The following is a 17,692-nucleotide window of genomic DNA, read 5'->3' as shown; positions in this document are numbered from 1 at the left end:
ATAATTTCTAAAATCCCTTTCCAATACTACTAAGTCTTAGAGAGGTTGACAATATAATTGCTAATGTCCCTTTCAAAGGTTTCTACAGTAATCTCTAGACACGTGTAAGAAGATTACAAAAGAAGTTCTGTAATACATCTTAAGAATCAAAGGAGGTATAAATTATGGGTTAAGCTAAGATACTGAAGCATTTCAAGAGAGGTATATTGGGGAAATGACAGTGAAGAAAGAATGGGGATGTAGCTAGGAAAAAAGTCACAGGAATCTGATTATGTTCTTTGCTGTATTAAGAGCAGATTTCCTCCATGGGCAATTTCACGGAGTATATGGGTGTGTAGAGGAGTTGACACATAAGACCTATGTCACAATGCGTTTGGCTTTTGACATGAAATAAAATTTAAAATGCAAATGCGTGTAGGGACTATGCTTGGTAAATCACATGATCTCTAGCTTCTATATTTCCTCTTTTGATTCAGTATTTGGATCTACTTAGCATTTAGTATTTGGATCCACTGCCTACCTATCCTGGATCCTTCCATCTTTCATCTCTGCAGACTTAACCCTCATTCTGCCTTCACACAACAGCCTCCATCAAACACCTTGAATCCAAACTTGAACATTAGCAACCTCCAGAGGTCCAGAGAGATGAGATTTATAAAAAGAATCCTATTATATGAATCAAACCCCCAAAAAAATGTTGAGGAGGGATATACAAAAGGAGCACTTTGTGGGGAGCCCTTTGTCTAAAGTGGTGCCGTTCAGAAAATGGTCCTTAGACGAACAACAAGAACATCACCTGGGAGCTTGTTAGAGATGCAGAATCTCAGGACCCACCCCAGATCTACTGAATCAGAATCTGCATTTTAACAAAATCACCAGGTACTTTATGTCTACATTAACTTTTGAGAAGTGCTGATGTAAAGCTTTCCCATCTTTTCACTTTTAACATGCAACCATCTTTTAAAAAAGCGCTCTCAGTCATAGACTGTGAGGTCCCCTCTATTATAATCTGTGGTTAATTATAGATGAAAGACACTGGTAATGATTTAATTGTTATGTATTAGAGCAGATTCAAAGATATGTTCTTGTGCTATATACCATTAAAAAGCGCAAGGAAGAAGGAAGTTACAGTTAGAAAACTCCATCCCCCTAGTAAATATCATCTATTATATGTGCCATAGATTGAAGGTTGAAAACCTCTGCCCCAGGATAATGATAATAGCAAGGATATTGGCAGATCCTACAAGGCCCCAACTTTTTAAGTCCCATCTCCTCTACAAAGTATTTCCCATATCAAAGTATTTCCCAATACAACCTTCATTTTCAACATCCATAGTATATTTTGTCCTAGAACCCATTCAGCCCAACTTGTTATTTTCCACATAACTATCGCTTATCACCCTGGACAGATTCTAAATTTTTCATTCTTCACAGCACCAAACACAGGGCCTTGCACCAATCAGAGTATTCAAAAATATTATTTGTTGATAAATGCTTCAAATCAACAACAGCCCAGAACATAGTCTAAAAGTGAGATCCAACACATGCCATAATTGCACTGCGTTGACCCAATAATGACTTAAATGATGTAACTACAAAGAACAAAGACCACTTAGACAGGGTTCCAGATGTTCTCAGCAGCAAGTTATGTTTTTTCCTCTCCCTTTAGAAATGAAGTTATCCAGAATTAATAAGCAAGCACAATATGCTAATTACTTTAGCACATATAATCTCATTTAAACCTTGTAACAACAACCTGTGGAAACTGTCATTATTATCCCCATTTTATAGATGAGGAGATTTCAATTCCAAGATAGTAAATGAGCTTCCCAAGGTCATATCTGGATGATGCAAGCATCTTTCATGGAAAAAGAATCTTATCTATCCCTCAATGAATTATCCAATTGTATAGATCGATGAAAGCAGTTTAATTTGTGATTGTCTTCCTAGCCCTTTGTAATGGACTCTATTGCTAGTTGGTCTTTGTTCAAAAGATGAAACTTCATTTTAATATCATTTTCAGGCAAATATAATCGTTTAGGAAAAATCTGCCAAAAATATAGGCATGCAACATATTTCAGGACTTGATTAAAAGTGTCAGGAATTTATACCCATTGTGAATTAATTGTATTCCTCCACATTGGCATGAACTATCCAATTTATTTCTGTTTAGGTCTGGACTGTTTTTCATTTTGACCTAGAAATACACTCATCTCACCTTTTACTCATTTTCTTTAGACTTCAGTTGCCAATGGCAACCTGAAATTACAAGGTTAAACAAATGCTGCATTTTACTTGAGTGGCTTGTAACTTTGAACTTTGAGTTCATGTTCATTGGGAATTGTCAATCTATAAGGATCACGACCACCTTGCATTGTGGCAAATCCAAACAGTCTGAATTTGCTGGGCCTCTGCTAGGACTTTATTGGTTGTATCCCTTTTTAAGTTTTGGCTTTGATTTATTGGAACTGATTACCCATCTACAAGGGTACTATGAATTTGGGGACTGCCCTCCCTCATGGTGCTGGTTTGGGTTCCTGAGTCTTCATAGTTGACATTTTTTCCTTAAATGGGCCCCATGAATTGCTGGCTTCTTCACCTTGTCCCTGATATTATAGATTGAGTTTTCCTGGTCGGCATTTCAAGTGTGGAAACCAGTGGCTTTCTGCAGAGACTATGACTTCACCATTTTAATACCCCCAATTCTTAGGCCTTCTAGCCCATCTTCTTAGAACATTAAAACCCCAGTTCTCTAAGATGGAGAATCTACTCTGCCACCGCGGACCGTTTGTCTTTGAGTTCCTTTGTTATTCCTGTGTCTTAAGGATTTCTTTTTCTAGTATTAAAACTCAGTTATCAGGGGCTCCTGGATGGCGCAATGGGTTGAGCATCTGACTCTTGGTTTCAGCTTAAGTGGTGATTTCAGGGTGGTGAGATTGAGCCCCAGGTAGGGCTCTGCACTGAGCGTGGAGTCTGCTTGAGATTCTCTCTCTTTCCTCTGCCCCTCCCACTTATGCTCTCTCTCTCTCTAAAATAAATAAATCTTTAAAAAAAAAACAACTCAGTTATCAATTTAAATTAAATGTATGTGTCCTATTTTACTCAGCATTTCCCTGTTTGGAGTAGAAGGAATCTCCACTCAGACATTTTGACTTGAAGTCCCATTGCAATTTATTCTAAAGAAATATAGAGGAAAACAAGTAAACCAACACAATCTGTAATGCTTGGGATATCTAATGTGGTCCCATTTTCCCACATGCGATTTTCCAACAATCCCCTGCTAACCTGACTGACCTCCCTCTGTATCTTTTATATGATCCTGTTATTTCTATTCTTGATTGAAGTAAAAATTCATGAGATTATTCTAAAAATAAGATGAGTCTGCAAGGTGGCTCAGGCTGATTTTGAAACCACCCATTCTATGTGTGTATTTTAATGCTTTTCCCACTATTTTCAGTAACCTCTTAGCTGATTAATTGATGATGTTGACATTAAAATACTCTCATTAATTCTTCATAAAATTTTCCCGGTCACTCTATCCCACACTCAGTGTTTTATGCTTTTCTGTTTGTTTGTTTGTTTAGTATTTGCTTTTATTCTGGAATGCTATTTTCATGCTAAAAGTAAAATAATCACATTACCATAAAAATGAGAAATAGGAAATGTAAAAGTACTCAGTCCCAACACAGTTTATATTTTAGTATTTTCTTTCAAAGTAATTCTATATTCTTAGAAAATATTCTCATGGTTGTAATCACAGTACATATAAAACTGTATGTAGATTTACTTCATTTATCACAGTAACAATTATGTTCCCTTATTTTCATAGCCATTTATTGTTTTACATTTATTGGCTGCATTTCATTTCTTCAAGCAGAAGCCTTATGTTTTCTTTCACAGAAACTCTGTTTTATTGATGTTTTTGCTGGGGTTTTTTTGGGGGGGGTTGGTTGTTTTTTTTTTTTTGCTTGTTTGTTTTATTATTTTCCCTAATCTTTAGCAGTAAATTTTAAAATTGAGCAAGATAATTTCAGTACCATATTACCACTTGCATTTCCCAAAGGCCAGAAATATTTTTAAAAGGGTTAAGAGACTGTGAGGAATTACATTTTTAAAAATACAGCAGATGCTTCCAGAGAAAGAAAAAAAAAGTGAAATAATCTAAAATGTCTAATGAGAAAACAAACTGAAACAAATGGCTTTATGTGTATATAAAAAGTAACATAACAAGGAGAGCCTGGGTGGCTCAGTTAGTTAAGTGTCTGCTTTCAGCTCAGTCATGATCCCAGGGTCCTGGGATCAAGCCCCACACTGGGCTCCCTGTTCAGCAGAGAGTCTGCTTCTCCCTCTCTCTGCGGCTCCCCCTGCTTGTGCACATGCTCTCTTTCTCTCTCTGTCAAATAAATAAATAAAATCTTTAGAAAAAGTAATGTAACTATACAAAGAATATAATTAATTCAGGGAACTTTTGCAGAGTAATATAATTTTGTATCCTTGGTGGGATATATTCTGTGAAAAACAAAACCTCAAGAATGTCTTACACTTCACGTGGTTATTTTATTGTTAGGTCACAATATTGAAACTATTTCCATATATTTGAAAATGTAAAGCAAGTAAGTAAATACATCGTTACCAGAAAGCAAAATATACAAAATTAGTTACAAAATAAAAGAGATATAGACTCTGAGAAACAAACTGAGGGTTCTAGAGGGGAGGGGGATGGGGGGATGGGTTAGCCTGGTGATGGGTATTAAAGAGGACACGTACTGAATGGAGCACTGGGTGTTATACACAAACAATGAATCATGGAACACTACATCAAAAACTAATGATGTATGGTGATTAACATAACATAATAAAATAAAATTTAAAAAATGAAATATAGAAATATAAAAATCAAAGGAGTTAAGAAAAAATTCTATAATATTACATTTAAATTTGAGATATCAATACGTACTAATGATTCTTCAAAAATATATGTCCTAATGTCCACTGCTGGCCTAAATACAATGACTGTCTGGTAGCAGTGAGCACTTTTAGCACCCAATGCCTTCTCCAATAAAGGCTCTTTGGAAAAGTAGCTGATTCCAAGTCTGAGTCAGAGAAAGCACAAGAAGTGCCTGAGTTACCTTATTTTACCTAGAAAAGCAAGCAAGTGCTCAAAAACCAATGAGGGCATGTCAAAAGGACCCAGGATCATGCCCTCAAAGGGCTTCTGCTGGCATTACATGTGACAATTTGAGCTCAAAAAAGAATAATGACTGCAACTGATTTAAACAAAGGGAATAAATGGAAATAAAAATATATTGTCTGCAGTTATTTTCAGAGAGAGAGAAGAAAAAGAAAACTCATTGGTTATCGTTTGAAATTATTATTGCCCCAACTCCTTACTCAGAATATTTGTGAATCAAAGGAAAAGAATTAAATGCTTGCTCTGCCTTTTTAGGAGGAACTCTGGTTCATCTCCACCTGACAAGGGAAGGCTCTGCCTTACAGAAGAATACTAGCTAAATAAAAAAAGAGTTATATAATTGCCATTCACCCCTAGTAAGATAGGTGAAAATCATCAATTTCATGAAAAGGTGCTAAGGAAACTTTATATGGACCTAGAGCTTTACCCCACAGAATAATTGCCAATAGCCAAAAGAAAAAATGTGTTGACAAAGTTGAAGTCTGATATTTACTACTTTTAGCCAAGTGATCAAATTTAGCATTGCTGATAATGCAACCACATGATAATAGAGCTCACTAATATGTTACAATATAGATAGAAAAGAGTACCTGTTCACTCTTCTCGCCCAAACAAATGTTTGTTTAATCCCCATCTGATCACGCTTACAGGCTTAATTTCTAGTTTACAGGAAAGGCAGGTTTTCCAGGACCAACTTAAATGACACCCCCAGGAAATAATCAGACAAATTCAAAATGTGGGCATTCTATAAGAAAATTGAATAGGACTCTTCAAAAAATCCAAGTCATAAAACAATTTAAAACAATAAATAACTCAACAGGGAAGAAAGAGGAAGGTATCACAATCAAATGCAATACAAGAACTTTGATTGAATTCTGGTCCAAAAAAAAGCTAGAAAATTTGGAAGAGGTAATACTGGGAAAATCTGAACATGGATGGATGTTGGGTAACATTAAGGAATTAATATTAATTCCCTTGACATGATTAAGGTATTGCCATAATGTAGGAAAATGTCTTTATTTTTAAGCGGTGTGGGGGTCAAGTGCTGTGATATCTGAAATTTATTTTCAAATGATTCACCAAAAAAAAAAAAAAAAAAATAGAGTGATAAACAATAAGAATGCACATGTGGCAAAATATCAAGATTATTACTACAGTTGCTTTCAGGGTTTTTGTGGTTGTTGCTGTTATTTTGTTTTGGTTTTAGGGGTTTTGTTTTTGTTGTTGTTGTTGTTGTTGTTGTTTTTTGGTGGTGGTGGTGGTGGTGGTGGTGGTTTTTGGTTTTGCCTCGGCAAACAATGCTGCAGTAAGTTTGGTGACGTTTCCATCTTATATGTTGGTGCTTTCATTTCCCTGGGCCAGGTTCCCTTCCCAAATGTGAAATTGCTAGGTGAAAAGCTATGTACATTTTCCTTATAAATATTATGGATACCATTTTATTGCCCAATGTTTGAAAATGTCCACTTCTCCCCAGATGTTACTGCTCCTTTGAACAAACCTTTTTTTTCTTACCAATATGTCCCTTTAAAAAATGTGCTATTGAATCTCCCTTATTGTCTATGAGTGAGCGTTTTCTGAAATATATATTGGATATTTTCACTTCTCCTATGAATTGCTTGAGGTTCGTCCATTTTTTCACCAAAAAAGGATTATTTTCATTTAACTAAATACAGTGACCTTGAACAACATGGGTTTGAATAGGTCCACTTATACATGGATTTTTTTCGATACAGTATAGTACTGTAATGTATTTTTTCTTCCTTATGATTTTCTTAAAAACACTTTTTTCTCTAGCTTGCTTTATTGTAGGAATATAGTATATAATGCATATAACATAAAATACGTGTTAAAAATATGTGTTAAACAACTGTTTATGTTATTGGCAAGGCTTTTAGTCAGCAGTAGGCTATTAACAGTTTTGGGGGAGTCAAAAATTTGACTTGGATTTTTGGCTCTGCAGGGGGTTAGCGCCCCTTCCCTCCCCACACTGTTTAAGGATCAACTACATACCTAATAAATTTTTTTCTTTGTAGCTTACAGTTTTTCTATCTTGCTTGAGAAGGTCTCTATACCCTATGATTATGCAATTATTCACCCAGAATTTTTCCTAAGATTTTTTTGCTTTGTGTTTTATTTATTTTTTAAAAAATTTTATTTATTTATTTGAGAGAGAGAGTGAGAACAGAGAGAGGAAGAAGTATGTTACCTGCTGACCGGAGAGCCTGATGTGGAGCTCTATCCCAGGGCCCCGAGATCATCACCTGAGCCGAAGGCAGATGCGTAACCAACTGAGCCACCCAGGCGCCCTGCTTTGTGTTCTATATTAAGGTCTTTAATATACTTCATTGGGCAAAATGACTCGAGTTGGACCTGAGCTCAAAGTGAAAATTCTCCTTAAATATCTCTGTGCCTTCTCTGTAGCATTTTTTTTTAAGTTTTAGCAGTTGTGTCTTTGTTATCCCACAGTAGCTTATTACACTCTGTTTTCAATTTGTTTCCTTAGAAAGTTGGTATTGATTATATCTCTTTACTAAGTCAGTACCTGTCTTATCTTATATTTATGCCACATTTACATTATATTGAGTATTTCCCCCCTGCTTTTAAACCAACCTTCATAAGTAACTTTACTTTCTCCTTGGTCTTCGCTTACATTTATGAATCTAAAAACCTTGCATAACTAGATCAAATCTCTACCTTATTTTTTTAAGGCAGTTGAAAAACTGTCAGAGGCAAAATAAGCATCCCAAGTGCAAAAACCTTGGACATTATAATCAGGCAGAGCTAAAAACATTTGAACTTGACTGTATTGCCTTTTCCTGCTTAACTATCCAGAGTTCACAGAAGCTATGAGTAGGCAACATGTTTTGAAAAGTGAGTTAACTGAGAAATTTAGAAATTGAGTCTGACTAGTCAAATTGGAGAACTCAGCCTATAATAAAACAAACTCTGGCAATGCTCTTATTTATTAATATCTGAGTATAATGTAACAATTTGCCTTAAAATTAGAGATCAAATTCAACCATGTCCTTCCCTCTTTTTGCCCATTTCCTAAAAATAGATCTTATAAATTTAAGATCAAGCAAGCTCACGTTTGCTAATGTTATAGAAAAGCTCCAAAGCATATTCTCCAAAATCAGATTTTTCATGAAGATCTATCAGTCCTATGGTGATTGTCCCTCAAGAATGTGTTTTAAAATTATAGCAATGGAAAGATGGGGCCAGCTGAATTAAACTATGAGTGCTTCGTGGAACCAGGCCATATATGACACTCCTTTGAATTCCCCTACTGTATCAGGTGGTTATTGCCACAATACTGCTGCCTAACAAAAAAACCACAAAACTGAGTGGCATAACACATTAAGCATTTACTAAGCTCATGAGTCTATGAACTGGCTGGGCAATTCTGGTCTGAGTAAGGCTCAGCTGGTCTCAGTAGCCTTACACAAGCCTGTTTAGCTGGTGGGTCAGCTGAGGGCTGGCTATTTATAATAGCTTTTCCCTCATGTCTGATAGTCATTCAAAGTGATGGAGAGGGGGATAACTGGGTCATGTGTCTCCTCCTGCAGCAGTCTAGCCTGAGTCTCTTCACGGAATGGCTCAGTGAGCTTCCAACAGTGAGAGCAGAACCACATGAAGCCTTTTGAGGTCTAGGCTCAGAACTGCCTGCTGTCATAGAAAAACCTCCCTAGATTCAGGGAGATGAAACGTACACTCTACTCTTTCATGGGAAACACTGCCAAGGCCATGAGTACCAGGAGGGGTGAGACATTGCTATCACTTGTGCAATTAATCTACCATTCCCCCAGAACCTACAGCTTGAATTACACAGAGTAGACACTCAATACTCAATGAGGATGTGAACCAGGATGTGAAAATGAGATGGGATAGCACTGAACCCCAGCAGAAGGATGATCAAGAGCAAGTCCTGGTGTTCAGTGGAGAACCATCTGAAGCTCAGGATGGTGGTGAGGCAAAACGAGGAGGGATCCAAACTGAAAGTCCATAGTTAGACCCAATCTCTCGAGTTTCCTGGTCTAAGCCAGATTTAAATCTGCTAAGACCGAAGTTAGAAACCCTCCACAAGCCCAGTAGAACTCACGAGTGGTTCAAATTGACTGCCAACAATAAAAAATCAGGTCCTCCATGAAAATTTAAATTTCTGACTTCTGAAAAACAAAAGTCTTGCAAACATTAGCTAGAGCTGGGTTTCTGCCACCCCTTTAGACTGAGCATGTTCTCCCCACCACTCCCACTTATTTTCATGACTTGCCTGGCCCCCCTAAACATCTGAGTTTGTGACCCTTAGGCTGGAATAATTCTAGGCTCCTGATGGGTGGGACTTTTTGGGAACAGAGCCAGACTTTGCCCTTCATATTTTCTTACAATGAACAAGTATTCCATGTATAAGAAAAAATAAACAAAAGAAAAGCTCTAACTTGAAATTTAATAATAAATGCAAATTTGTAATTAAATTGTTAATAGCAGAATGACTTTTTTTTAAAGAGTGAAGTATGGCATGTAATATAAATTAAATAAAATTAATTTAGTTAATAAATTATTTTAGTTTATTAAAGTAGTTTAGAATACAGTATAATCTACCACTAACCCATGATAAAAGAAGAGTCCACTAAAATTGTAATTTAGCCACAACTGGGTCAATAATTAAAAATTATTTTAAATAATTATTTAATTATTATTATTGTGATTTATAATAAGAAATATATATTTAGTCTTCATCCCAGTTCCTGGCACAGAGTTCCTAAAACCCTTGAAATTTCCTAAATGATAAGCAACAAAGTGTCTTTTGTTATGTTAGTGAGGTGACTTTTCAGAAGCCCCTAGGTAACCTAAAGATGGGGGCTGATTGCCAGGGGAACCAACCTTGCAATTCGAGGGTTGGACCTCACAGTCCCAACCCCTAATCTCCAGGGAGAGAAGGGCAAGAGGTGAATCAATAGGCAATGGCTAGTGATGTAATCAACCATGCCTATGTAATGAAGCCTCCATGAAAACCCAAAAGGATGGGGTTTGAAGACCTTAGGAGTTGGAGAACTTGTGGAAGGAGATGCAGGGGGAATGGGCACTCAGAGAACACGGTAGCTTCGCACCCTTTCCCCCATACTTTGCCCTGTGCATCTCTTCCACCTAGCTGCTCCTGAGTTACACCCTTTTATAACAAACCAGTAATCTAGTAAGTAAAATGTTTGAGTTCCTTGAGCCGCTCTAGCAAATTAATCAAACCCAATGTGGGGGGAATCATTGGAATCTCCAATCTATATCCAGTTAGTCAGAATCACAGGTGACAACCTGGATTTGCAACTGACATCTGACATGAGGTGGGGGTGGGGGACAGCCTTATAGGACTGAGCTCTTAACTTGTAGGATCTGATGCTATCTCCAGGTAGATAATATCAGAATTGAGTTAAATTATGGGACATCCAGCTGGTGTCCTAGGGAATTGCTTTGTGGTATGAGGGGAAAAGATCTCACACATTCGAATTGGGTGCAGAATCATAATTATTCAAATAGATTATTTTAAAAATTGGATTATTAAAAATTATTCAAAAATGTTAGTTTAAGTATTTGACATTGTCTCACATTTCACATCCTTTTTTATATATAAATTTTAAAAAGAAACAGCACTATCAAGCACTCTGGGGTCTTGTCTCCCACTGACCTAAGAGTATTTGACTACTAGGTCACATACAATGTATCTAAAGCTGAAGGTCCCCCACACTAACCTCAAGGAAAACAGAAATCTACTGTTTGCTGAACACGAGGCCCCTTGCTTTTCTTCCTTTCCTTATATTCCTTGGAAACAAAATTTGAACAGCATGCTTTGCTGAATTAAAATTGAGACAAATGAATGATGAGACCTGGATGGTAGTTACTGAGAACTGCCAAACACCAGGCTAAGATTTCACTCCTGTAAAAGCCCCACTCCCTTCTAACTGGTTGCGATACCTGGGAAAGAATTGCCCATTGTCATCTTGTCTGTGATGCTCCAATGGCTCACCTGTTCCCAAGAGGAAGGGAGCAGCTGTGTGCGCAGGTGCCTTTGCTCCGCTGTAGTCATGTCAATCTCGGAGCCCCATGAGTGCCCTTCTCATAGCATGTTTTCTCCTTGGCTTATTAGAATTCATATGCCGGCACAACATCTTCATAAATACCCTACATTTTATATTTGGGAAGAAGAGTTAACTTCCACTACTTAGGGCAAGTCATTTTTATCAGGCACGTTTTAAAAAAAAAAAAGATTTTATTTATTTATTTGAGAGAGAGTGAGAGAAAGCACGAAAGCGGGTGAAGGGCAGAGGGAGAAGTAGACTCCCTACTGAGCAGGGATCCTGATTCGGGGCTCGATCCTGGGACTCCAGGAACATCACCTGAGCTGAAGGCAGACGCCTAACTGACTGAGCCACCCAGGCGCCCCTATCAGGCACTTTTTGATGTGGGGTGGGGGAGGGAAGGTTGTTCAAACAGATCCACAATCCATTATCTGAGACTCTTGGGATCATTGTTTTTTGGAACTCATAATTTTTCTGATTTTAGAAAGTGTTATATAATGCATATACTGTGAGCATAATACTCTAGAGGGGTGCTTGGTCATCCTCATAGTCATACAAAGTAATGTACCTACAGTACTGTGCATGGATATTCACATTCAGTGAAATATATAAGAATTATAAATAACCTTATATCAATTAATGTCTATGTGTTTGCACCAAATTTACAAAAAAGTTCTGGATTTCAGAACTTTGGGGGTTTTAGAATGGCAGATAAGGGATTTTGGACCTATATTATATAACTAAGTCTTGACAGAATTTCTCTAGCATAAAAGCAAGAGCAAAGGGGTTGAACTTAAAGAGGGTGTTCTCTTTATGTTGCTGACACTGTCCAGAACGTGAGTAAGGAAAGGGAGTCACAGCACCTAGAGACAGATGCCCTGAGCACTGTCTTTACCCTGGATGGTCCAGGGCTCAGGGCAAGTACCAGAGACTGCATGAAGCCTCAAATGGAGGACATACAGCCAGGATCAAGACAAAAAGTAGAACGGGGAGTTCAGAGTTGAACCAGGGCAGGAAGTCAAGCAGGGTGTCCAAAGTGGACCAGCCTCATTGGCATCACCTGGGAGTCACTGAGACATGCAAGATCTTGGACCCCACCCAGTTCTCCTGAATCTGAAGCAAAGTCGGGATCCCAGGTGATTTGTGTGAAGCTTAGAAGTTTGAGAAGCACACACACAAAAAATTCCATAAAGGTTTTAAGGACATGTCTCAAGAAAAGCTGCCTCGAGGCTACTAAGAGCAGAAAGAAAAAGCATTAGTCTCACATGCTGTTTCTAAGACTAGACTCCCAACTTACCATTCAATAAGGAAAGAGAACTTCATTTAAAATTCTAGGTTTCAAGGCACCTGGGTGGCTCAGATGCTTGAGTGTCTACCTTCGGCTCAGGTCATGATCCCAGGGTCCTGGGATCGAGCCCTGCATCGGGCTCCCTGCTCAGTGGGAAGCCTGCTTCTCCCTCTCCCACTCCCCCTGCTTATGTTCCCTCTCTCACTGTCTCGCTCTCTGACAAATAAATAAATAAAATCTTTAAAAAAGAAAATCTTATAAAATAAAATAAAATAAAATAAAATAAAATAAAATAAAATAAAATAAAATTCTGCGTTTCAGTGGGGCTCAGCACAGCAGAGCTTTTCAGAGGCAGCGCCCACCGCCAGCCGTCCCTCATCCCAGCTACGGAAGATGCCCGGCCTTCACTGGTTTTATGATTATGGCTTCCATTTAAGTCTGAAGAAACGGTTCTGTGACTTTTAAAAGTCTGGGCATTCTCCAGAACATTAAACAGATAAGTTAAAAGACAGTTTATAAGGTAGCTAAAGCAATGTACAAGGCAAATAAAATTAGAACGAGAAGAAAAAGAATCAAAGAGGTGATAAAAGAAGTCAAAACAGAAGTTAAAGTCGGTTACAGGAGTATGTTCAGTTCATAAAAATGCACTGAAGGGTGCCTGGGTGGTGAAGTCAGTTAAAGGTCTGACTCTTGGTTTCGGTTCAGGCCATGATATCAGGGTGGTGAGATTGAGCCCCGCCTCAGGCTCCGCGCTCAGAGGGGAGCCTGCTGGAAGTCCTCTCCCTTTGCCCCTCACCCACCCTCTCTCTTCCTCTAAAATAATAAATAAACAAATCTTTTTAAAAATTGCGTTGAGCTCCTCTCTAGAATTACTCGGCGGCACTTCATGAAGCCCGCTCGTACCTCTCCTGTCCTCTCCAGCCCCCTCTTCCCTCTCCCCAGCCTGAAGCATGGCTGACCTTGGCACTCCCAGCTATCAGTAGCTTCCAGTCCCTTCACGTAAGAACTTCAGATCACTGCATTGTAAACTTTTTCAAAAGATTCGCCTGTGTGTGTGTGCGTGTGTGTGTATTTATTTATACTGTTGCAGGTCTTTAGCCCTATTACGCCACACATAATCTGAACTTGACTTTCAGCCATGGACAAGTGATGTGTCTGTTTTACATCTTCTCCATAGGTAACCAGTGGATGGTATTTACCTTAATTTATTCCTCCCCCATCTTTGTACATCTCTTTCAAAGAGCTTCCACGTGGGTGGTTATAGAAAACTAAATGACCTAAAACCATCCTCCTCTCTTGATGTCTCCCAGCTGCAGATGGACCTGGAGCAAGAGTACCAAGACAAGTTCAAAAGACTGCCCCTGGAGATCTTGGAGTTCGTGCAGGAAGCCATGAAAGGGAAGATCAGCGAAGACAGCAATCACAGTTCTGCCCCTCCCTCCCTGGCCTCGGAGCCTGGAAAAATGAACCACAAGCCTCCCTCCAGTGAGGAGCTAGAAGGAGACAACCCAGGAAAAGAGTTTGATACTCCTCTGTGATTGTTCCTGCCAGGCCTTCAAAGCATGCATGGCCACTTCATCGGACTCTCTCTTACTACAAAAATCACTGCCCAGGAGCATCTTCCTGAGAAGCATCCCTTAGCCTAAAATCCACACCAAAGGGAGAGTTCTAGAAGGATCCATGCAAACATCCTCATGCCCAGGCTCCATGCGTTATGTGGACACTACTGCAGGTCTGCTTGCGGAGAGTGCATGTATGTGGGATTTTTGTTTTCTTTCCAATAGTAAATTCAAAGCAGGCAACTTCCAGGCTCCATGGGACATTTAACGAAGGACAGTGTCTTTTTTGAAGAAAATCAAGCTCATGTTTTTATTTGAAGCTCTGGTGTAAAGTATTTCAAAGTAATAGAAATAGTTTGAGAAATGCATAGTATTATTTAACACTATCAAACAGCCAACTTTGAGCATTCATTTTCCTAACTGCCCCTCAACTATCATATTTTCAAGTTAACGTGCATATTAAATTGTTTTATCCTTTGCTTTGCAAGCACAGGTGGCTTGCAGTTTGCTAATTTATTTATCATAGAGGCATCAATGTATTTGTTGCTGACATGGCTTTATTAGGTACCATAGTGATTCGACTAAGTTGGTTTTCTTTCTTGAAAAAAAGTCACTTGATTGTATCCTTGCCCAGGGAAGCTATCCCAAGACTTAGCAATATGGCTCATAACATTTGGTTGCTTGAGCAAATTGGCCACACACTTCCAGGCCCACCGTGCTTTCTGAGTTGACTATTTGCACTCAAAGTCTGGGTATTCATTGGTTGTTGGCCTGAAATTATTAAATAACTACGAAGAGTCTGTCTGGTTGAATAAAAATAGTTAAGCTGATGGATGTTGAGCAGAGATTCAATCAGAGTGAACAGGTTCCAGTAGTTATTTCGCTGTCTCACATTTTTTATGGTTCATTTATTTTTACTATAGAGATAAAGATTGAATATTTATCTAGAGAATACACAGACCCACATATAAATGATATATAGTATCCCCATGTATATATGTACACACACAGCCATGTAAGTGTATACACACTCACACACACACACACACACACATGTGCGCACATACAAGTGTAGATGTGTGTTTTTTAATTGGCAATGACCCAAATCTCTTCCACAAGACTTAAAACCAAATTCAGGGGTAAATGCCTAGAGAAGAAAATGGTCAAACATCTATCTATATTATGTGGCTATTAAATTATGTTGAAATTCTAAGAAACAGTTGATGGAACTTGATGCAAGTTGAGGTAGATTTAGAGCTTAGAATATGAATTTGATATATATTTTGCAGGATCAAAAACTGGATTTTAAGGTTCAGATTTTAAGCTTGTTTTAATAGAATATACAAAAAATGTATAGGACAGCAATATGGAAATTTATTAGTATCTTTCATAATTTTTAAGTCTGACAGATTTCGATTTTATTCTAACATAAAAAAATCTTTCATTATATATTTACTATGTACATTTAATTCACTTAACTATGTCTTTTTGTTAAGTTTCTATGTTGGGTGGCATAAGAAAAACAAATTATATCATGGGAAAACTGATCAAAAATATTATTGAAAGAACTTAAGTAAGAGAGAATAATTATATAGAGGACAATATAATTTAGAGAGTAACACAAAGGACATTGAAGTTAAAGAGCTGAAGAAAGATGCTCATAGCTTTATTTTCCTTTAAAATAAACCTGTCTGATTGTAGCTTAGCGAAACGTCTTAAAGTGCAAAAACCGGTTGTGTCCTGAAAATTGTGTTTCAAGAATTTAATATTTTTATGCAAATTATTTTATTTAACTTTAAGCAATAACTAGGGATCACAATTAAGTTTTAATCAAAACGAAGGCTTAGTTCAAACATGAGGCAAGAGTGTTTGATTAAAAAAAAACAAAACACATCTAGCAAGACTCAAGAGGAAAAAATCCCATCCTCTTTGGAGATGATTATATTTTGATCTGAAGGATTTAGGGTATTAATTAGACACTTAATAAAACATATCTTCCACTGAAAGATAAATCTTTTGTAAATCATTCAACTTTTGCACTTTGAAAGAAAGGCATTAATCGTAAGGAAGCAAGAATGGGCACAATTGAATGCTGCATTTTTATAAATAAAATAACAGACTGTCTAACATTGCAGAAGAATGAACTAATAATAGCATTCATAACCAAATGCAACGATGATTATTACAGAACACTGTCTCACATTTTAGTCTAGAGATAGACAGAAGTGGAAAAACCTTGACTTACACAAAACTGTTTTTGTTAGTTGGATTTCATTCTCTTAGTGACTCTAGTCATTTTGCAATACATTTGTATTTGGCCATTTACTGTAATCACATTTTTATATCTGTACAATGACACTTTTTGCAGTTGTGGGGTAGTGTGTTACACTGTCCATCTTGCATCATTGAACCTACTACAGCGATACTATCATTTAACAATATTAAGATTACTTGAAATAGAGTAAGATAAAGAAAAAGGGTCTATATGATGTGCAGTTTTGTGCCTTTATGTATTTGCCTTGTTCTGTGTTGAATGTGTGAAATTCTGTACTGTGGATTTCCCTGTAATAGAGCGTTAGAGCTGTGTAGTAAATTAGACAGAGCCCCCTCCCCTCCAATACCCTTACATTACTGAGAATAGCGTGGTATTGGCCGTGAACACCAATTTTCAAAATTCTAATGACATGCCGTGTGTTTTTGGTTTTCAGCATTTCACTTGAACATTTCAACCTCACCATACATTAATTGATTAATGCTCCTGTAATAGATAAGCAGTCATTAAATAATTCTGAAAGAAAGGGCCGTTGCTTGCGTTACTTTGAATTTAATGTTGCGCTTGTGCACTGTATAAATATTGTTTGTGATGGATTGGACCTTGTGACTTTTGCCTTTTCAGAAGAAAAATAAAAGATAGGACAAAGTATTTGAAACTCTTAAAGTGTACATATTTTGGTTCTTCGATCTCAAATTATTTAAAATGCGTAATTCACATTTTTGTAATAATTCTATGCAATTTTGTGGCATGATGTTTCTTCCACTTGTAATTTTATGTGCTTTCATCACGATTCCAAAGGAAACAATAAAAATTTCTTAACACAACCCAGGTGTGTCATTTCTTGGTGTCAGAGCCAACCATTTTTTTTTTTTTTTTTTGACGGACCAGATGGTGGGAGTATGCTTTGTACCAGTCATTAGGGACAGAAGGCCCACCCTGATACAGCCCACCTGTGCCCATACAGGGAATCGGGATGTGCTGCAATGCATGTGCCAGAGGACACAGCTCTCATTACTCTATCGCTCCACCATCCCGTGCAGGAATGACGGTACACCTGCCCATTACTTCCGTTTTAGAGACCCTCCCTCCCTTCCTTCACCAAAGCTAAGGAAAGCAAAACAGTCAAAGATTGCTAACAAATAGTGGAGATGAACTGACAGAGTGCTTGATGTAAGTTTTTCTTATGAAACATAAAAAGAGTTTGCAACATTCTTTCTTCCTTTCTTTCGTTCTCTCTTTCTTTCTCTTTCTTTCTTCTTACTTTCTTTCTTTCTTTTTAGGGGGGAGGGGCAGGAGGAAAGAGAGAATCTT

At 37.7% G+C, this 17,692-nt stretch overlaps 1 protein-coding gene across 2 annotated transcripts in view; it reads left to right on the top strand.

Annotated features, from left to right (window-relative positions):
• Positions 1-17,205, top strand: part of PLCB1 (phospholipase C beta 1) — a 663,588-nt gene extending 646,383 nt beyond the window's left edge. Inside the window, exon 32 of one of the 2 annotated variants that reach the window (XM_036122370.2) lies at positions 13,858-17,205. In XM_036122370.2, coding sequence (XP_035978263.1) covers positions 13,858-14,085 — 228 coding nt within the window. In that variant the 3' untranslated portion in view covers positions 14,086-17,205. The remainder of the gene's footprint in view (positions 1-13,857) is intronic. The other variant, XM_036122371.2, reaches the window with a different exon arrangement.
• The last annotated feature ends 487 nt before the right edge of the window (positions 17,206-17,692 follow it).

The sequence above is a fragment of the Halichoerus grypus genome, chromosome 10 (assembly GCF_964656455.1).
Source record: "Halichoerus grypus chromosome 10, mHalGry1.hap1.1, whole genome shotgun sequence".
In the NCBI taxonomy this organism is placed as follows: domain Eukaryota; kingdom Metazoa; phylum Chordata; class Mammalia; order Carnivora; family Phocidae; genus Halichoerus; species Halichoerus grypus.
This window is presented reverse-complemented; position numbering and strand designations above follow the sequence as displayed.